At 40.3% G+C, this 21,762-nt stretch overlaps 2 protein-coding genes across 2 annotated transcripts in view; one reads left to right on the top strand and one right to left on the bottom strand.

Moving 5' to 3' along the window:
- The window catches only part of enpep (glutamyl aminopeptidase), a 38,153-nt gene extending 27,324 nt beyond the window's left edge, over positions 1 to 10,829 (top strand). Inside the window, exons 13-20 of the mRNA XM_088354375.1 lie at positions 1,219 to 1,274; positions 2,085 to 2,235; positions 2,837 to 2,910; positions 3,013 to 3,117; positions 3,240 to 3,413; positions 3,607 to 3,747; positions 6,039 to 6,120; positions 10,615 to 10,829. Of these exons, the coding sequence (XP_088210501.1) occupies positions 1,219 to 1,274; positions 2,085 to 2,235; positions 2,837 to 2,910; positions 3,013 to 3,117; positions 3,240 to 3,413; positions 3,607 to 3,747; positions 6,039 to 6,120; positions 10,615 to 10,770 (939 nt within the window). The 3' untranslated portion in view covers positions 10,771 to 10,829. The remainder of the gene's footprint in view (positions 1 to 1,218; positions 1,275 to 2,084; positions 2,236 to 2,836; positions 2,911 to 3,012; positions 3,118 to 3,239; positions 3,414 to 3,606; positions 3,748 to 6,038; positions 6,121 to 10,614) is intronic.
- Positions 10,830 to 17,874: 7,045 nt separating this feature from the next.
- Positions 17,875 to 21,762, bottom strand: LOC148351464 (cytochrome c oxidase subunit 8A, mitochondrial-like). Its single transcript, XM_088355258.1, has 2 exons — positions 21,532 to 21,762; positions 17,875 to 18,165 (listed from the first exon to the last, which is right to left on the bottom strand). The coding sequence occupies exons 1-2, from the start codon at positions 21,646 to 21,648 to the stop codon at positions 18,073 to 18,075; spliced, it is 210 nt and encodes a 69-aa protein (XP_088211384.1). The 5' UTR covers positions 21,649 to 21,762; the 3' UTR covers positions 17,875 to 18,072.

The raw sequence follows: 21,762 nt of genomic DNA, 5'->3' as shown, positions 1-21,762 counted from the left end.
TGAGTAGAAGTTTTCAGCACTTTTGGGCTAGCTATCACGTTTCTATAGTTTTTGGGTATCTTGCTTCAGACTGATAGGGATATTTATGTGATGAATATATTTTGAAATCTTGAGTCCCAAGAGTTTAAGCTTACCAATGATATGTGGAATGGCGTGTTTCAGTGGGTGGTGGCAACGTGAAGACACAACTTTGTTTTTGAAAGGGAATGTACGGATTAAAGTAACAAAAACAACCTAAAGAAACGTTTGGGACTCAAAAGGGTTTTTTCTCTAAAAATAGTCGTAATTCTCTATTTTACAAGTAAACTTCGGTCAAAGACGTGACCGCAGTGTTCCGTAATTCATCGTGGTTTTCCTCAAACCTCTGTGCACTTGAATTATTGGGCGACCAAGCCATTTCCTCCAAAATTAGAGCCTTTACTCAGACGCAAAATATTGATTGCCAGAGTCACATGTGGTTGGTGTCTGGTGTTCACAGGGCTTAACGTTTCTGTCTTTGCTAAACCTGAATGCTAGCCTTGTTACCACCCCCCACTGTCAGCCAACAAGAATGCTTTACTTTTGTTATGTGAAAATACTTGAAGTACAGTGGCATAAGTCTACTTGACAATTATTTGCTCAGCTATTGTGATCTATTCCTTTGATTGAAACTCACTTTATATTGTTTTATAATTGAGTTTTGTTGTGAACAAAATACTTGAAGGACTGTATGATATGTCTACTTGACCTGTTGTCTCAGGTTGTGAGTTAGATTTAATGTATTAAACACATCTTATATTGTTTACTGCTGATAGTTATTCTTTCTTGTGTTCGCTAAACCTGAATGTTAGCCTTGTTCCCATTCCCCACTGTGAGTCAACAATAATGCTGTACTTTTATTGTGTGAAAATACTTGAAGTGCAGTAGCATATGTCCACTTGAGAAGTTGTCTGACTAGAGATTGCGATTTATTCTATAGAGTGAATCTCAATCTGTGTTGTTTTACAATTGAGTTTTGTTGTGAACAAACTCCTAGAAGTAATGTAGGCTATGTCTACTTGACCAGTTGTTGCAGGTTGCGAGGGGTTAGATTTAATGTATTGCCACCTGACTCTTTACCCCTACCCCAATACCCCGCACAATCAAAGGTGGGAAAAAACAATAACAAGCAAAACATAACTGCAGAACACAATAACATTTACCAAAAATCAACACTTTTCTCATGTTCTCTTCCAACAGGAGCTGGATGCAGCTGATCGTACAAGCTACATTGATGACGCATTTGCGCTTGCAAGGTAAAGTATCGTGAAAAATTCCAGTACAAACAAGTTCGGTTGGGAACTCAAATTCAGGAAGCAGTAGGCCTGGGAAGGTGCTCAAAAAGATCTCATCTCATCTCATCTCATTAGCTGCAGAGCTTATCCTCAGTAGGGTCGCGGGCTGCTGGAGCCCATCCCAGCAATCATCGGGCAGTGGGCAGGGCACACCCTGAACTGGTTGCCAGCCAATCACAGGGCACACAGGGACAGACAACTCGCTCGTTCATTCACACCTAGGGACAATTTGGACTGGCCAATCACCTTGAAATGCATGTCTTTGGAATGTGGGAGGAAACCGGAGTGCCCGGAGGAAACCCACGAAAGCACAGGGAGAACATACAAACTCCGCACAGGAAGTCCGGTAGCTGGATTTGAACCCACACAGGAGGTTCCCAAGACCTTAGAACTGTGCCGCACACGCGCTAACCACTGCGCCGCCGTTAATAATCAAATATTTAACATATTAATAAACAACTGCTCAAAAACATCAATAAATACCGTATTATCAAAAAAAACCTCACAAAAACAAACCTCAGAAACATAAAAGAACTGGAAAAGGTGACTGTGATCTTGCCAGGGGAAAATGAAAAAACAACCGACACTAGGTGCTGTCCAAATTGTCCCTATAAAGGGTCAGGCTAATTAGGGACAGGTGTAGAGTGACACGTGTCACAATTACAAACAGATAAGGCGCCCTCTGGTGGACGGAGGTCCGCCAGACTCTATCAAAGTTCCATATCATTGATATATGTATACCAATACAATTTTTTTAACTATTTCTTTCAGGGCAGACCTGATAGATTATGGCCATGCATTCAACCTTACCTTGTATCTAGAAAATGAGGCCGATTATATTGTGTGGGAGCGCGTCGCAGCATCTATTGCCTACGTTCGGGATATGCTTTCAAGCAATACCCAACTCTATCCAAAGTTTCAGGTGAGTGAACAAAATATTTTCCATTTAGTTTTTTACAAATATTGGTGCTAATGATACAACGGTAAAGACAAGCCCACTAGCTTGTCTTTGGGTTAAAATATCGATTATTTTTCCAATCGAGAGACTCAGAGGGGTGAGAGAGAGAGAGAGGGCTGCACTATCTTTGCAGATAACCTGATTCGAGGAAATTGGTAGAGGAGCGAATTATCCATCCCAGAACAATAGTCCATACCTGTCAACCTGTACGTTTTTGCCTTACAAAGTACGTTTATTATGCATTTTAAGACGTGTACGACGTACAAGACAATCTGTACGGAAAAACACAAATCTGTTGTAATGGTGGTCTGAGCTGCCCATTGAGACTTTATGATTGATGGCTATACAAATAAACATGACTTGACTAACACCCGGCCGCCTAGGATTGACATTTTTCACTTACATTGCTCAGTTCGAGGCAAGAAAGTTGAATAAAAGCTTATACACATTTTCAATTGAAAAATAGGGGAGAGCGTTATACAAATCTGCATGCTTTACTCGAATAAGTACCGTAATAATTATAGTTCTCAGATGATTGTCTATTTGCATCTATTTCTCCTCACAGGAACTGTTCCGTCATCATGTAAAGAACATTTCATCTAAACTCGGGTGGAATGATAGTGGAACACAGACACAAAGGTCCGACAATTTTGAAAACCATGTGTTCCTCTGAATTTTTTCATATTTATTCATTCAAAACATTATCAATTTTATAGTGCTGTGGAATTGCTGTTCTTTCAGGTTACTGCGGGAAACTGTGCTCAGTATTGCCTGTCAAATGGGGGACCAGGATGCATTGAATATGGCTTCAAACATCTTTGATCAGTGGATTAATGACCCTCTGAGGTTTGCTGTATTGTAAAAAAAATGTGTTTGAAGTAAATTTGGAGCAAGACCGTTTTACAATATTTTAACATGAAACATCTGCCAGTGAGTTAATAAAATAATTGTTTTTTGTTTTCCTTCAGCGAAGTAGACGTAAACCTAAGGTTACTAGTCTATCGTTATGGAATGAAGAACTCTGGCACCGAAGCAAAATGGAACATCATGTTTGAGAGGTACAAACAAACCCAGCTGGCTCAAGAGAAGGACAAGTTGCTGTACGGGCTGGCATCTGTACTGGATGTATCACTTCTCTGGAGGTAATTGAAATATAGATATAATGATATACTTTAGCAATATTCACGGCAAGCTTCCATAGATATTCGTGGATGTACATATAATGGAATGCCCAAAAGCTTGGAAGTGATACTTTAACACAAAATCTTTTAGAAAATACTAAAGACAAGAGTGATCTAAGGGTAAACTAAGATTCAACTCTTTTAAAAAAAACAGGCTCCTTGAAGCCTCCAAGGATACAAACGTTGTGAGGAGTCAGGATCTGTTCACTCTTGTGAGATATGTGTCCTACAACCCACTGGGTCAAAGCATGGCCTGGGACTGGACCACTTTAAACTGGGATTATCTTGTTCAAAGGTCAGTATTGCATTACATCCACCTATCTATCCATGCCTTTAATGCAGTATGTTCTTTATTTGTGGTTCCTCTGTCGCTTAACTGCTATTTTACCTTTAATAAGGCCAGACATAACTCATCAGTCATTGAAAATGTATCAAGTTGAAGTCCCTTTCACCGGGACAACCGTTTGTATCATAGGAGCCGGTGCTACCTTGGTACATACTTATCGCCTGGTCGCCTGGCACGACCAAGTCGTCCGTCATCTCAATGGACTCAGGGACCCTGCTTTTCTGTACAAAAATAGCTCTGTGTATGGGAGTTACTGTAATTGTTGCAATTGCTTCAGTGGGAGTCCTTTATGAGGTATTTTCTGTGTCCGTGTTGGGTCGCCCATGATATTTTCATGTATTTTAATACTATCAGGGTGTGATCATTGTTTAAACACATGCCACAAAGTCAATCACCTTTAGTGGCCTTAGCGTAAGTCATCTGTCTCTCAAGTTTCTATTGTACAAAAACAGATTTTTTTTTCCCATTTAATAATTATGTAGCTTTCTTATTAAATTATTGTGTCAAAATATGTTTTGATTTTAATCCCTGCAACATGTAGCATTACAGTTTTCCGCCCGAAGAAAAAAAAGATTAATTTATGTCAAGACACTGATTAGTACGGTATGTCGGACTGTGGTCTTTTATGGGTTCGGTACAAGTCAAGTCAGGTAGAGAGGCAACAACCATTGTCCAAGATGCTGGCGAGAGGTCAATGTTCCAATGAATCTGAAAATTGAGGATGACTGTCCAAGAGTTCGTCCGGTGGTACTCCGAAAGGGAAGGCAAGGGTTCAGTACAATGGAATGACAAAAGGTTAAGACAAAAGTGCTTGGGACCTGACCAGGAAGGAAATGAACAAGCACAGAGCCAAGAGCCTGAATAGAAGGGAAATACAGTAAAGACAAGTCTCAGCAGTTGTGATGAGAAAAACTCAACCCAGAAGTGGGTGACCAAATAAGCTATGGTAAAGAGACCTGGAGATAGGAAGGGAACCTACAGAGACACAAGAACCTCAGTGCAGGAAGTGACAGAATCCCCTGCCCCCTCAAGGGACGCCTTCTGAAGGCCCAGGCACCTGAGGATGTGAAGCATGGAACTGGCGAATGACTTCGGGGTCCACAACAAAACAAGAACCCATGACCGCTCCTTTGGTCTGTATCCCTCCTAATCCACAAACATAAAGCGATCAGTTAACCACGTAAATCGGGTTGCTATTGAGGATTCAAGGTCGTAAGGGGCCTTAACCGGAGGGCTAAGGGGCTAGTCTTAACTAACCAAACTTGACTCACATAGAATGTGGGATAATCCCGCATCCCCTGACTGAGGCGACTGCTAGGGGTTCGATTACCTTGGAGACCTGGAATAGTCCACAGAACGTGGGGGCCAGTTTACTGTATCCCAAACTGAGCCGCAGGTTTCCAGAGTGTAGTATGGTATGGTTAAATTCACTCAGAAAACCACTAAAAAATCATTTTACTAGAAAATCGCAATAGTGAGCTATTTTAGAACAGGTCTGCAGGCGCCCCAGCTGTCCTTTGGGGGTACCATGGTTGGAGACCCTGGTGTACAGTGTTTACAAAGGCACTTCAAATCTATGATGGAACTTCAAATTTGCAGAAGGAGTTCAGAATGGGGTCTGTCTGTCTGTCCGTCCGTCCGTCCGTCCGTCCGTCCGTCCGTCCGTCCGTCTGTCTGTTTGTCAATCTGTCGGTCTGTACAGTTTTCAGTGTACATGTATGTAGATTTTTTTGGTAGATTTTGCGTTTCACCAAAGTGTAACGGCTCTGCACGTCCCATTTACATCTGTCATTTTTTGTTTCTGGTAAGGGTTGGAGCGTAGATTTGGCCCTCTTTTCTGCTTGGCAGGCAAAATGCAGCAGCAGTGCGGGCAGGGGGGGGCTAAATGTGTCAGAGTCAGTCACCCAAACAGGAAAGCATAAACTTTGAATGGCCAAGGTGAAAGAGAGATTGCCTGCGCTACATGCACTACACGTAGAAGTGTGCCTTGGAGGAATTTGGCACAGGAGTGAAGTGTCAATCCCAGGACAATAGTATCGATCCAATTCAATTACTTGCTAAGTATCGATATTTTGATCGATCCGCCTACTCCTAGTTGTCAGATCAGCACCTATACGACCGCCGCTGTTATCTCTACTCTAGCACAAAGGCAAAATGTTTGTTATCAGATCAGCATTTACAAGACACCTGCTGTTATCTGTATTCTGTTAATTATTAATGAATTATATATATTTTTACAGATACACTATCAACGATAGAAACCTCGGCCGTCTGTTGAATCGACTCTCAATCAGCTTTAACACAGATCTTCAACTGTGGAAGGTTAAGACAAGTCAAATGGAATTGTAATTGCTTATAACCAGTGTTGGGCGGGTTACATTAAAAAAAGTAAATAGACAATTCCCACGTCAATTGAGACAGTTGGAGCTGGGCTCTGGCATGTAGTCATTGGCATCTACCTGTTAGCATGTAGTTGTTAGCATGTAGCCGTTATCATGTAGTCATTAGCTTCTACTTGTCAGCATGTAGTCGTTTGTATCTACTCATTAGAATCTAATCGTTGGCATGCAGCCCTCAGCGTGACTCATTAGCGTGGGGCCGTTAACATGTAGTTTTTAACATGACTTGTTAGCATCTACCTGTTAGCATATAGCTTTTAGCATGTAGCCATTAGCACGACATATTAGCATGACTTATTAGCATCTACTCATTGGCATGTAGCTGTTAGCATGACCCCTTAGCATGTAGTCGTTAGCATCTACTCGTTAGGATGTAGTCGTTAGCATTCAAGGATACTTGACATCAGAGCAGGTTAGCTCCCAATAACAAATAGATTGCTGGGTCGCAAAACAAATAGAGATACCTTCAGGGGCAGTCTTAAAATCAGAGCTGCAGTAATAACATAGTTATACTAAAATAAATGGGCCCAAAGATTCCCAATGACAAATAAGGGGATGCCTTAAGGGACAGTCAAAATTCACAGCTACAGTAATAACAAAGCAAGAAGATGGTAATAAAAACAAAAATGAGTTTGCACATTTATTCCGGATGGCAAATAAGACGATGCCTTCAGGGACAGTCTAAAATTACAGCTACAGTAACAACATAGCAATAAGACGGTTATAAAACCAAAAATGAGTTTGCACATTTATTCTGCATGGCAAATAAGGGATGCCTTCAGGGACAGTCTAAAATCACAGCAACAGTGATAAAACAGTAATAACACATTAATAACACAATAATAACAAAAATGAATGGGCCCATTCGTTGCGGATTGCAAAAATCTCTCAAAAATCTCGCCTACAGTAATAAAATAAGAATTACACTGTGTAATTACACAGTGTAATTACATAGTTATAACAGTTATGACAAAAACGAAAATGAATGGGCCCATTCATTCAGGATGGAAAAAATACACAACAAAGTGTGTTTAAATCTAACAACCCGAGACTATTGGGACATTCTGTACTTTGTGGCCAACGCAGGCTATCCTACCGCTTATCAAACCAGTAATCGTATCTGAGGACCAGAGGCTTCTCAAACCTCGAGTCAGATAGCTTGTTCCTTAACACAAAACAAACTCGGTTGCTACCTTTATACAGTACTAAATGAACGTGCGCCACCCCATGGACCAAACAAGAATAACAACGAATGACACATAACATTATGGCGCTATTAACAAACGTACAGGGATGAGGAATAAGCAGAGTAAACTCGTTATTTTGCACGTAACGCACCAATTTTGAACGTAACGGTAACGGCGTTGAAACGGCGGAAAAAATATTGAGTCCAATTTTCCCTGTCATTAAAAAAAATAAGGTTATTTATAACGCTGTTATTCCCAACACTGGTTATAACTGTTAGCGTACTAAACAAATGAAGCAATGTTGCATTTTGCTTAACGGAGCAGCATGTGATATTTAACCACTAGATGTCACTTTATGATGTGGTCCAAACAAAATATTATAATTTTCATATTATTCATTACATTTTACTTAACTCAATGGTATGGGGTCTTCTGTTTGCTATACTATAAATACAGAAGTACGACAAAAATCCTACTACACTAATACTACAAAAATATGACAAAATATACTTTACCAGCTTTTTCCAATTTTTTTCAGTGTGTACTATAAAGTATTACTACAAAAATACTTCCAATATTCTACAAAATAACAAAAAAACTAAATATCAAATTCAGTGCTTGAATACAGGGACCTAATATACGTTTTTACTTTCATTCTGGAAATAGAAGTAATACCACAGGGAAAAAATACCAATATAGTACTACATTAATTCTACAAAAACCCTACAGATGTATAAAAAATAAGACTAGAGAAATACTACGACAAAAATACAACTAGGGTAATACAAGAATTCTACAGATATATTACAAAATACTATGAAAAATAATACTACAAAAATAATAGTACAAAAACAATACTTGACAAAAACATTTCTAATATACTACTTCAGTAATACTACTACAAAATACTAGATAAAATGAACAACAGAAATAATAATAAAAAATGCTAAAGAAATACAACAAAAACCTTAACAGTAATACTAGTACAAAAATGCTACAACCAAAATATTTTGATAGAAATACTTCAAAAATACTACAGATCTACTACAAAAGTAAGACCACAGAAATATTACGACAGAAATACTACAAAAATACAACTACAGTAATACAAACAATTTACAAATATACTAAAAAATACTATGATGGTAATACTACAAAAAATACTCTTGGATAAATATTATGACTGAAATACGACAAAAATACAACAAGTGTACTACAAAAAAACGTCAATGGTAATCCTACAAAAATTCTACTGCAGATATGCTAATACAATACTACACAAACTACAAAAATCCTCCGGAAATACAACAAGAATACGACTGCAAAAATATATATATATATTTTTTAAAAAACACTCTGATACTACAAAATAAAAAATGGAGTTCTTGAACACGAAAATGTCACGTTATTTTGTGATCATTTGAAAACCAATTTGATGAGACTAATCTATTTCAAAAGCAGAGGTGGGTAGAGAAGCCACAATTGTTACTCAAGTAAAAGTACTCTTACTTCAGAATAATGTGACTCAAGTAAGTAGAGGTAAAAGTAGTCCATCCATCTATTATCTGCACCGCCTATCCTCAGTAGGGTCCCAGCTGTCGCAGAGCACACAAAGACAGACAACCACTCTCCATTCGCACCTAGGAACTATAGGACCCGTCCAATTAACATGACATGCATGTTTCTGGAGTGTGCGAGGAAACCGGTGTGCCCGCAGGAAACTCACGCAAGCACGGGGAGAACATGCAAACTCCACAAAGGAGGTTTGATTTCATGACCTCAGAACTGTGCCGCTTACGCGCTAACCACTCAGATGCCGTGCCGCGCAAAAAGTTGTCATCCAAATAATTACTTTAGTAAAAGTAAAAAAGTACTTGGTGAAAAAACTACTCAAGTACTGAGTAACTGTTTTATTTATTTATTTTATTTTTTTTCAAAACAACTATTCAATCAGATAATCAAATCATCAAAATTAATCCAATCAACAATAAATTACATTTAATTTAAAATAATCTGTCAAGAACAAGAACCGGATCAGGACCCAAACGCGTGACGGTCTCACCCAAGCCTTTTATTTTACGGGAAATGGGGAGTCATGCACGTTAGACAGTGGTCTGGCATTAAAAAGACGAAAAGCTTGACGGACTGACAAAGTAAGAGTGAGCGCACTGAGCTTAAAAAGACTAAAAGCCAATCTCAGATTCAGATTCAGATTCAGATCTACTTTATTGTCATTCTAGTACACGTGTATACAGAACGAAATGTCGATACATCTGACCCGCACAGTTTCCTTGAATGTACAGATATAAGTAAAAGTTGTATTGTATTATGGCTACGTATAGTATTTTACCATAGTGCCGATAGTGCAAGAGGAGTAGCTAACCAGATGTGCAAAATGGGCAGTCAGGTTAACAAGTCAGGTAAACAGTAACATTAACACTGTAACAATAAAGCTGTAAGTACAATAGTGCAGAGAGCAAATGTGCAAGGAGTGGCAAGCTATAAAGAACTGCCAGTAGTGCAAAAAGTCAGATTAGCAGCCTTTTAGATTTAGGTTAACTATATGTTAGATTGACCATTTAACAGTCTAATGGCCAGGGGGACTAGACTACTGCGGAACCTGGTGGTCCTGCACCGCACACTGCAGTACCTCTTCCCAGAGGCTAGTCAGCCGCAGCTGGCGCCACATGGGCGGGGCCAATTGGGCGCCATGGCACCCGTGACACAATAAAGGTAAATTCAAGTACTTCAACAAACACTCAAATTATAACAGTATAAATCAAATAAATAAATTAATCACAATTAGCACATTTAAAGCCCCAGTACTACTATACTCTGCAGTCACAACAACAAGCTAGCACAGGGGTTGGCAACCCAAATGTTGAAAGAGCCATATTGTTACTAAGTAACTTAGTAACGTGTTAAATGTAGCCTAATGAAGTGGAGTAAGAGTACTGTTTCTTCTTCACAAATTTACTCAAGCAATAGTAAAAGTATAGTGATTTCAAAATACTCCCAAAACGTACTCAAGTAAATATAACTCGATACTACCCACCTCTGTTCAAAATAAATAAAATGTCCATGTCTGCATGTTTATTTATTCATAAATGAAAAAAGGGATAGGTGTCAAAGGATGGGCCCCTTGGGCAAATGCTTGAAGCCAATGTGGCCCCCGACACCAAATAGTTCCCCGCCCCTGATATAAGGTATATGTGATGTTTATCTTGCAGATGGAACATTTCTTCAGCCTAAATCCGAATGCCGGTGCCGGGGAGATGCCGAGGCAGCAGGCACTAGAGACCGTCACAAATAACATCCGATGGCTCCGGTTGAACCAGGAGGAGATCAGACTGTGGCTAGAGAACAAAAATGACTTGACACACTAAAAAAAAATCTTCATCAAGTCACAATATTATCACTTTGTCAAAATGAAAAATCCCGAAGACTACAAACCATTCAAAATAAATCAAATTGATTTTGAAGATGTACGTTTATCCCTTGTTAAAAGAAGTTTTACCGTATTTTGAATGATGCGGCATGTTCAGAATCACATGTGTAATTTTATGTGGCCCGCGGGATACTGCTGAGAGAAGCACAAGAGAAAAACTCAAACAAGGTCCTGTGGTTTTAAATACGGCCACTGGAGTTCACCAAAGACAGGCGCCACTCACAAAACACCCACTGTGGCTGTTGTTGACTCTCAGCCTACTGATATTTTTTCACCGATCTTCCAGTGGAATTATAGCCGTACGTGCCATACTCTGAGACACAACATGGACGAACAACATCTTGTGGCGGGTACTACAAAGACTCAAGATAACACAGCTGAAACTCCAGAGCTTTACTTGTTCATGATCTTATTCGTAATGATAATCCTAACCTGATTGTTTTTGTGTAACCTAGTTAAAACAGGGTACGTTTATACCACTAGATGAGGCCACTCCCCTCACTGTGAGAGCTTCCCAAGAGACAAGAAGAAACCCAGAGGTTCTTCATTGGGGCCCTGGTGCTGCCCTCAATGGAACTGTTTGAATCTAGGCTTAAAACGTACTTCTTTAGCTTATGAATGACCTATATCACATGTTCACAATATCTAGGTATTGTTTATTAATACTACATCCATTGCAACCTGGTCATCTAAAGTTTTAGTTTTTCCTTGCCCTCACCAGCTCAGTAGCCTAGATGGTAAGGCGCCCGCTTTGAGACTGGGAGGTCGGTGGTTCGCGCCCCGGCCGAGTCATTCCTAAGACTTAAAAAGTGGTCGGCGGCGCCCTCTGTTGGCTGCGGCTGCATCGGCTCGCTACAACGGGTCAGGTGCAATCGACATTTCGTTCTGTGTACATTGTTACACAGAATGACAATACAAGGAAATTATTATTATTATTATTATTATGTAGGTTTTGGATCAGGGGGTGGTGTATTGATGGTCTGAAGTATTTACAGCTCTTTGAGACAAACCAAAAACAGTGCTAAAGCAACACACCACAGAAAAGTGATAGGTCCCAAGGACTCATATGCTGAAAAATCTATGGGTCCCAACAGAGATCTATGGCTCCCCAAGATTTTGTGTTATCCAGGTTGAAATCGTAAATCGGTGACAAATATATGATATAAATCTATATTGGAGCAGCATCCCTTCGCTTATATGACGAGGATGTCTCCCCTACTACGAGGGAGACGGCGACAAAGATGACATAGATATTAGTCTACCTGGTGTGAAGAGGGGTAAGAGGTCACTCATCAAGAGGGTAAGTCAACTGCAGGAGAGAGAGTGGGAAAGGTGAGATGGCACAACATTCATTTGGACAGGTAACTTAAAATTAGTTTTACCTGGTTATATCAGTATCAGAAATTATTTTCCCCCCATTTTATTAACACTCCACTTATTGAAACATAAATATTTTGTTTGTTTGTTTGTACATGATTCAATTGTTTGTTTGTTTGTACATGATTCAAATTGAATCGTTTCTCCGGCGCCGTCACGAATGGCAGCCACTCCAGCAGCTCCCGTGTTATTTTTGTTCTCAGCTCAGGGATGCTGCTGGAAAAGTGAATTTCCCTTCGGGGATGAATAAAGTATCTATCTATCTATCTATCTATCTATCTAAACTTAGCGGACACTTAAGCAGGGATTCCACTTATTTAAAAGAAATACTAATTTCTCAGGGCAGCACGGCGGCGCAGTGGTTAGCGCTTGTGCGGCACAGTTCATGTCATGGGAACCTGTCGTGGGTTCAAATCCAGCTCCAGACTTTCTGTGCGGAGTTTGTATGTTCTCCCCGTGCTTGCGTGGGTTTCCTCCGGGCACTCCGGTTTCCTCCCACATTCCAAAAACATGCATTTCAGGTGAATTGGCCGGTCCAAATTGTCCCTAGGTGTGAATGAGCGAATGAGTTGTCTGTCCCCGTGTGCCCTGCGATTGGCTGGCAACCAGTTCAGGGTGTCCCCTGCCCACTGCCCGAAGATGGCTGGGATGGGCTCCAGCCCCCCCCGCGACCCTAATGAGGATAAGCGGTACGGCTAATGAGATGAGATGAGACTAATTTCTCAAACATGAGTATGTTTTGTTTTTAAATAAAAAATATAGCTGGTATCTCATCTCATCTCATCAGCTGCACCGATTATCCTCAGCAGGGTCGCGGGGATGCTGGAGCCCATCCCAGCAATCATTGGGCAGTGGGCAGGGGACACCCTGGACTGGTTGCCAGCCAATCGCAGGGCACACGGGGACAGACAACTCACTCACTCAGTCACACCTAGGGACAATTTGGACCGGCCAATTCACCTAAAATGTATGTTTTTGGAATGTGGGAGGAAACCGGAGTGCCCGGAGGAAACCCACGCAAGCACGGGGAGAACATACAAACTCCGCACAGTAAGGCAGGGAGCTGGATTTGAACCCAGTCAGAAGGTTCCCACGATCTCAGAACTGTGCCGGACACGCGCTAACCACTGCGCCGCCGTGTTGCCCCTAGTTGGTATGATAGTTTATTTATATTTGCCTAGTATTCAAATCAAGAACTTGTTTTTTTACAAAACAAAAATTTTTGTTCCCCTAGGACAGGTGTCGGCAACTTATGAATGACACGCGTCCCAGCAGTGGCACGCGAGGGGTTAACCAGTCGCACCCAAGCGCACGGCAAAATAATAATGGTTATATTTTAAAAATGCGCATTTTTACCTGAAATTTAGTCATTTTCAGTTGCGCGCCATGTTATTTAGAGGCTTTACATTAGCGCCCCTCCTCTGCTTCGTCTGTGAGCATGTGTCTGCGCCGTGCCTCGCAGAGGAGGAAAAATCCCTGTTTTAAACCAGCCAACGAAACACACGCGCGCAATAAATGAACGGATCATGATGGCTCTTCGAGCGAAAACCTCTCGTTCTTTCCAGCCAGCGTGGAGAGACGACTGGGGCTTTGTGCAAAAATGACTGTGCTGTTTTGTGCACTATGCCTCGAGAGCGTTGTACCTCGCACAACAAGTGTTACACGTCGTTACAAGACGAAACATGAACATGAATTCAAGGATGAGTCTGACATGGCGGAGACATTAAAACGCCAAGTGTCCAGATACGGCAAACAAACACAGACCCTGAAGACCTTTGTCACTGCTAAAAACATCACCACTGAAGCAAGCTATCACATTGCTCACTGCATAGCAAAGCACGGAAAACCATTTACTGATGGCGGATATTTTAAAGAAGCGTGTGTGTGCGTGTACGCGTGCCTTCTGCTTTGCTGCTGTTATTTCAAGTTTGATATTTTCTGCAACAAGATATAATTGATGAATGGTATGGTAGCTGTCCATAACACTTGTTTTTTGATTGTAGTTCATTGTTAATGAAGAATGGTTGATTCTGGTTCATTCTTGTGGTAAAAAGTTGAAGTCATGGATGGCTACAGGCCTTTCCACTTGTTGTTCACATTCATTTCTTAGTTGATTGAGGAATAAAATTAGTGGAAGATAAATTGGTCAGTTGTACCAGTGTTTTTCAACCAGTGTGCCGGGGACCCCATGAGACCTTGTCTAGTGTGCTGCTGGAATTTGCCCAATTTTATCTTTCCAAAAACATCAGGCCATTATTTAGTATTTTTGGAATCTTCAAACGTGGAACTGCAGTAGTCATCCATATCAGTAGGTGGCAGCAGATTTTTACATACTTTTGATGTACTAATTATCTGCTCTTGAGGTAGCACATTACATTTAATGGCTAAATTTGTTCAACAAAGCAGTTTAAAATTTCACTGTAAAAAATAAAAACATAAAGCACATCATTTTTTCTATTTTAAGTGTTATTTTCTTTTTTTATAAACTAATTATGTGCTTATGCGGTAGTACAGTGAAATATTTGACATAACTTTGTTTTCAAACATTTTCGACGAACGGTGTGCCTCGGAACTTTTTTATAAATAAAAGTGTACCTTGGTTCAAAAAGGGTTGAAAAACACGGAGTTATACGATTAAAATGTATATCCATGTTGTATATTTGCTGCGATTGGCTGGCAACCAGTTCAGGGTGTACCCTGCCCACTGCCCGATGATTGCTGGGATGGGCTCCAGCACCCCCGCGACCCTACTGAGGATAAGCGGTGCAGCTAATGAGATGAGATGTTGTATATTTGGAATGGTGTAAAATGACAGCTCTCTGGGATACTAAAAAATGTTGTGCCAGTCATTAATCTAGGTGTGGCACACTGTTTTACAAGGAAATTTGAAAATGGCACTCCATACCGAAAAGGTTGCTGACCCCTGCTCGAGGAGGTGGTAAATTTTACACACTGTCCCTTGAAGAGTGTTAAGGCTCATTTTGACTGTCAATTTTGTCCTAAATAATGGTTTTAAAACAAGGTGCTAGCAAAGTTCTTCTCTAGAAATGTCACAAAATACTGCGAATGATAAAGATACCGTCATATATACAGTCGGCTGCACTGTGCGAGACAGAGAAGGGAAAGTTCAGACATCCACCCAACTCTACCGCTCACGCAATCATATTGTTCCGAGTGGTTTGATGCTGTTTTGGGTGTTTGAGTGTTTTCTGTGGGTTTTCATAATAAAAAATCTCAACAGTGAACATATATAGTTTAATGAGCGTGTCCTTATTGTCATGATTTGATGGTACTGTAGTAGATAATGGACCCATGTGGAGGAGGCAGGAACTGCAGGCAGAGGTCCTCAAAAAAAGGGATGGTATTTACCAAAAGAAAAAAACAAAACCAAAGTACCAGACGAACAGGTGGGCACAAAAGCAACTAACAAAATGTCCAAACAAGAAACGACGACTGAAACTGGAGATGGAAACTGCAAGGAATAAAGTAGCAAAATAACAAAGAGACAAACAAACCTGGCGTGAAAGAGAAAATGACACAAGGAGGCCAGAAAAACTCAGAATGACCCGACAAAGTTTGATCTCCTTGTGAAGAATACTTGTGTGATAATTGGGCACATATGTGCCCAGTTCAAAACGCCCCCTAATGGTGGGTGTGTCAGACCCTGTCACTTATTGCTTAAAATAATAGCCAAGACAAGTCATTTTTATTTGTATAGCTCTAATCACAAGTAATCTCAGAGGTCTGTACAGACTATCATTACACAATCCCCTGATCTAAAACCTACATGAAGGCAAGGAAAACCCAAAACCCTCAGCACGAGGAAAATGAAGAAACCTTGAGAAGGGACTGCACATGAGGTATGACCTGGCTACAATGGATGTTGCATTAACAAACAACAAAATTAACAATAAAATTTATAATAATTAAAGTATAATATAAAATAAGACGTAAAAAGGATGACCAAGCTGCAATGGATGTTGCAATGACAAATAATACACAGATATTGTCACCAGGAAATATAGGTCATTCGTAAGCTATAGAATAGAAGTGTTTTTTAAGCCTAGATTTAAACAGTTCAAATCTCAGAGGGCGGAGCATTCCACTGCATCGGGGCCCGAATGGAGAACGCTCTGGAATCTGCAGATCTCTTCTTGGCTCTTGAGATCTCTAGTAGACCAGCATTTTCAGAGCGAAGGCTCTGGACAGGAACATATGGGGACATTTAATTTGCTTGGAACCTTTTCTTTTTATTCAGTTTTCAACAAAAATAAAAAGCAGAACAACTTCTAAATCATTAAATCTATCATTTCAATTAGCGTTTCAATGCTATTATTTTCACTTTCCAGTCTAAAAGTGTTTTCGCAAACAGAATTGTAGTGAAAATGAATTCAATTCTTGTTTTTCCCCAAATGCACAGTTGAACCCTAGTTTAATTGTGAGTCTCCAAAAAGACCCCCATTCCTCAAGCTAAGGACACTATGCATACCATTTACTGGCCTAGCCCCCATGGAGAAAGGTTTTTCTATTATTTGGGCGCGTATCGGTTCCAGGTCCAATATTGACATTTGTCATTTTACCTCAAGGATAAGAAAACAAAAGTATGAGCTGTTCTGTATCATTGGCCTGTTGAGAAGCATTTTTTAAGAACTTTCAAAGCCGATTTTTCCAATTTCTCCAGTACCATTAAAATTGAACGACGTATTTTGGATAGTCACAAGGATATCTGAAATTTACATATGCAATTTTTAATATTGCGCGGCATTTATCAAGACATTTTAGATCTTGAATAAATAGCGAATATATGCTCTCGTTTTCTGTCGAAGTACATAGTAGAGCCACATTGGGTGTTCATATATTAGACAGTGGCCCTTGAAAGCCCTTACGTGTAATATTTGACCACTAGATAATCCTGTGTTGTCTTATGCAAGCGAGGGCCAGTGTCAGTGCCACCGTGCACAGCGTGGTGGCAGGATGCCGGACAAACACGGTGGCGACCTAAGTGGGAATTTCAAAAGAGACACCTATAAAGGATGTACAAACATCAAACAAAGCCTTTAAGTGGTAAAGCTCTCCGCTACTGTGGCAACGTCCCAAGTTGACATAAACACAAGAAAAAAAGCTCACCCCAAAAAGAGCAAAAAGCTGCAACCAAAAGTGTAAATACGTTAAGTTTCTCAAGAAAAACCTGTAAATCCGTTGTCACTATGGCAACAACGCCCATGAGACAATTGACATTTTACCTCCAATACTGACATCTTCAAAATACTGTGCAACAGAACGTATTTTAGTCCTTTATTTTACATTGTTATCTAGTACGTGTTTTTGTTACATTGCTGCTTTTATGGTTTGACTGAACAGTTGCAATATAAAAATCTACTTTTTACACTGTTGTAGTTCGTAAAGTAGGTAATAAAATGAAACATTTTAGTGCCTAAAATTTTTATGCCGTGCTTATCGTAATAAATTATAAAAGGTAGGGTATAATTTTTCAACCATGACATTTCAAAGTATCTGAATCAATCCATACCATCATGGATTTACTTGGACCGGATCGATACCAAAAATTCCCATTATCGCCCACCCGTAAATTACATGGAGTCCTTTGTACGTAATGAACCCAAATAATGACAAACCTAAGACAAAGGATAAAACCAAGCAAACATTCTGGGCTCTCAGATTTAATATACATACAATAAAATATGCACAAAACTTGAAGTACAATGGTTGTTGTTGCTGCTCATTTTTGTGCGTCTCCTGGTTCCGGCTATGGAGATGTCATATTGGTAGGTGCAATCTGGCGGCTGTGGAGGAACTTGTCTGGAGACAGAAGAAAGGCCAGGCAGATGCAATGAGTTCATACTCAATCTTTCCTGTAATCACTCAGATGGGCCAAGATCCATCCAGATGGTCCAAGGATGGCCAAAGAGAACAAACCCAATCCGACCATTGTCTCCTGGAAGACCAACATAAAAAAAATGAACTGTTAGATCATGAGATGACCCTTGCATTTATATTAGATCGTATTGCTGCGGTTCATTAAACACCAAGAGTTTACTCATTAGGCAGTGTTCTGCAATAGAGGTCCACAGATTCTCAGGCAGACAGATTATCAGCACTGATAGTACTACTACATCGATAATTGGGGCTTATGTTATTGCTGGTTCACGCCTTAACGATTTTGAATTCAATATATTTCGTCTTTATTGTTATTGATATTAGGGCTGCTCGATTAACCGCCATTTTATCAATATCACGATGCGACGTAATGCGATATTGTAACCGTAAAATGCTTGTTTTCAAAAATGATATATAGTTTGTTAATCGAGTGATGAGTGTTTGACCAACAAGAATTGTCGCACTGGTGTTTGACAGTGACGGCCAATCAGAAGCAGGAATTATTGGCACCAACCAATAAGGGCATGGCAATGTTTGCAAAGACATGTGTGCGCGCGACTCTGACAGGCTGGTGTAAGCTGTCAATCAAACAGCTCTCGCAAAAAATGGCAACCAAAACCAATGCAACAGCTCGTAGCTTTAGCGTCTCGTGACATTGAAAAATGATTCATCAAATAAACCAGACTCTAAGGAAAGTCAGAAGTGCGCTTAAGAATACAGATCACCAGCAGGCCCTCCCAGGATTCTTAATCACCTCCTGGGAATCGACTGAGGTGGCATCGAAAGGGAAAGCTAAAAACCTGGCAATTCTCAAACCACCACTGCCGGACATGGCCAGTCACCAATGCCAGATCCATTACCCAAGAAACGGATGACTTGGAGCCACTACTCTTAGAACATTTCTACATTCATGACTTGTATAAAAATCATCACAGAGACTTTCAGAAGATGCGGTTATCCGTCGCTAGCCAGATGCTCTCTTACACGCTTTTTTACACCAAAAAGAGCCCTTCAAGTGTTATTGTACTTTTGTATAATGACAACAAAGACGATTTATTTAACTGATTTAGGGTTAGGTTGTTTTTTTGTGTGCTAAAATCGTACACACTCAGTCGGTACTGATGTCACATCAAGGTACGTTTGCTTTGTCACTCTTAATTTCTCACAAAAAAAGAAAACAAGAACAGAAAACGAACTTTTAGAATTGAAAATTTCATTGAAATTGCAATGCAAGTTCTGGAAAAAAATAAAAATAATCGCAATTATTTTTTCCTAAATCGTGCAGCCCTAAGTGATATGTGTTCCGCAGACAGCAGGGACCGATTAGGGAGAGCGCTCTTCCGGTGGCTGTGACGGTCCGTGTGCATGAATGAATCTAACAGTAGGCAGACACTGCCTCTGTAAACAAAAGGGGAAACTTAGTGACTGGCAGTTTTTAGCGCCCCAATTCATCAATTAAATAGGACTAACGAAAGTCAGAAGAGTGCAAATAAATACCAGCGGGTGCTGTTTGAATTATTAGCAACTCGGGCAGTGCCTGGGCGAAGGCAAGAGCAGTGCTGCCGGTATGGCCTACTGCTGAGGGCTAGGCAAACAACTCTTTAAAGCCACTACAGTGGAAGCTGTCACTTGCCAACGCCAGGTCCATTAGCCATGAAACAGATGACTTGGAGCAACAACTTGTGGAGGAAAAAAAAGCTACATTTGGGACAATTAGGTTTTTATCATCGCGAAGATCTGTGTCAATTAGAGGACACCCGATGCTAGCCCACAGCTAGCCGGCCGCTCTCTTATTTGCTTTCTTGCACTGAAAGGAAAAGCCCTTCATTTTCATTTGACTTTTGTGTAATGACAATAAAACCATTAAATCAACAGCAATTATATTTTGTGTGTTATTACTTGTGAATTTATAATTGTTATTTTGTGACAGTCATATACTCCTAGTTGGTAATGACGTCATCTTGAGGTAAATTTAACCCTTGGCCTAAACGTGGGTGTGATGCTACTTAGCAGATTTTCATTTTTCGGCAGTGGTTCTGGTCCCCCATCAACTGCAAAAACAAGATATTTCTGTATAGCAATATAGTCTATCTGTGGATAGCACTAGGATTGGAAAAATCAACTGGCAATTGTTATCAAATGAAAGGTATTATCAGCTCACCGATTAAAAGGTAAAGCGAGACTGTACCATATGGGATGTCTTACTGTAAGAAATATGTTCATATAACTGACTGGGAAAAAGTCTTGTTTTTACCCAATTGATATGTTAACAAAGAAATTTCCTTAAAAATAACTCAGTATTGACCCCTCCAGAGTGCATATTGTAAAAAGGTATAAAAAAATACATTGATATCCCATGTACGTTTTGTCTGGTGAAAAGAGTTCCAGTTTGGAATTTGTAATCTTATTGCTGATAAGATAATAAGTTTGAATTATTTTTGGGAAGATATGTTTGGAACATGGGCAGCACAGCGGGGCAGTGGTTAGCGCATGTGAGGCACAGTTCTGAGGTCATGAGATTGAACCTCCTGTGTGGAGTTTGCATGCTTGCGTAGGTTTCCTCCGGGCACTCCGGTTTTCTCCCATATTCCAAAAACATGCATGTTAGGTTAATTGGCCAGTCTAAATGATCTTAGGTGCGAATGGGTGAGTGAGTTGTCGGTCTCTGTGTGCCCTGCAACTGGCTGGCAACCAGTTCAGGGTGTCCTCTGCCCGAGGATAGCTGGGATGGGCTCCAGCACCCCCGAGACCCTACTGAGGATAAAAGGTGCAAATAATGGATGGATGTTTGGAATATACGACCCTGAGAAATGTATTTCAAAGCTGAAAGAAATCTTTATTGTCAACCTTATTTTAACTCGATTTTAACTTTAGTGCAAATTTGACTTATAACATTGGTAAAATGGCGGCACCCTGATGGCTGCGGCTGCATCGGCTCGCTACAACGGGTCAGGTGTATCGACATTTCGTTCTGTGTACATTGTTACAAAGAATGACAATACAAGGAAATTATAATATTATTAAGGTAGATAAATTGATTTCATCGTAATTCAATATGAAATGGAACAATATATGTTGTCTATCAAGCTTCCCCCCCAAGCAAAAGTGTGTTGAAATGAATACAATTTATAAATATTAAGGCAATTTTTATGCAACCTGTGTTTTCTCCCCGAGCATGCTTTTTCTAGTTTTCTCTGTATTTACTTTGCTGTTCAATTGGTTATAATACGCAGATAAAATTAAATTTTGAATGGATTAAAAAAGATGAACGCATCCACGACGTTTCCCAACATACAATAATCAATGACTTTCCATGGTAAAAAATCACCTTCACGTGGATTTTTCACACACAAATGGCCAGTTATGACCTCGTCATTCAAGGACAGCATATAGCAGCATGCTAGCAGGCTAACAGTTCACTAACCATAACGCCAATATTTTCCTTGGGAGGACGAGAGTAGAGATTTGCACGAGGGTAAACTGCGTGTCCCCGCAATGCAGGAGCAGCTCGGTGAGCGATAGTTCGCATGAGCCCCGACATTATGACTTTGTTGTCTTCTTAAATGGCGAACACGTCCTCTAGCGTCGATAGAGCTTGTTAGCTTCGTCTTGAACCGTTCTGCTGACGTCACCTTTTTTTCCTTGGCGCACCGAA

This window comes from Urocampus carinirostris, chromosome 15, assembly GCF_059441175.1.
Source record: "Urocampus carinirostris isolate Australia breed hairy pipefish chromosome 15, RoL_Ucar_1.0, whole genome shotgun sequence".
Taxonomy (NCBI): Eukaryota; Metazoa; Chordata; class Actinopteri; order Syngnathiformes; family Syngnathidae; genus Urocampus; species Urocampus carinirostris.
Note: the sequence above shows the minus strand (reverse complement) of the source record. Positions and strands in the feature narration are given on the sequence as shown.

Coding starts and splice junctions, on each gene's coding strand:
- LOC148351464 (XM_088355258.1), bottom strand. CDS start 21,648: ATGTCGGGGCTCATGCGAACTATCGCTCACCGAGCTGCTCCTGCATTG. Junction 18,166..21,531: donor AGGAAAATATTGGCGTTATG/GTTAGTGAACTG, acceptor TTGGTCTTCCAG/GAGACAATGGTCGGATTGGG.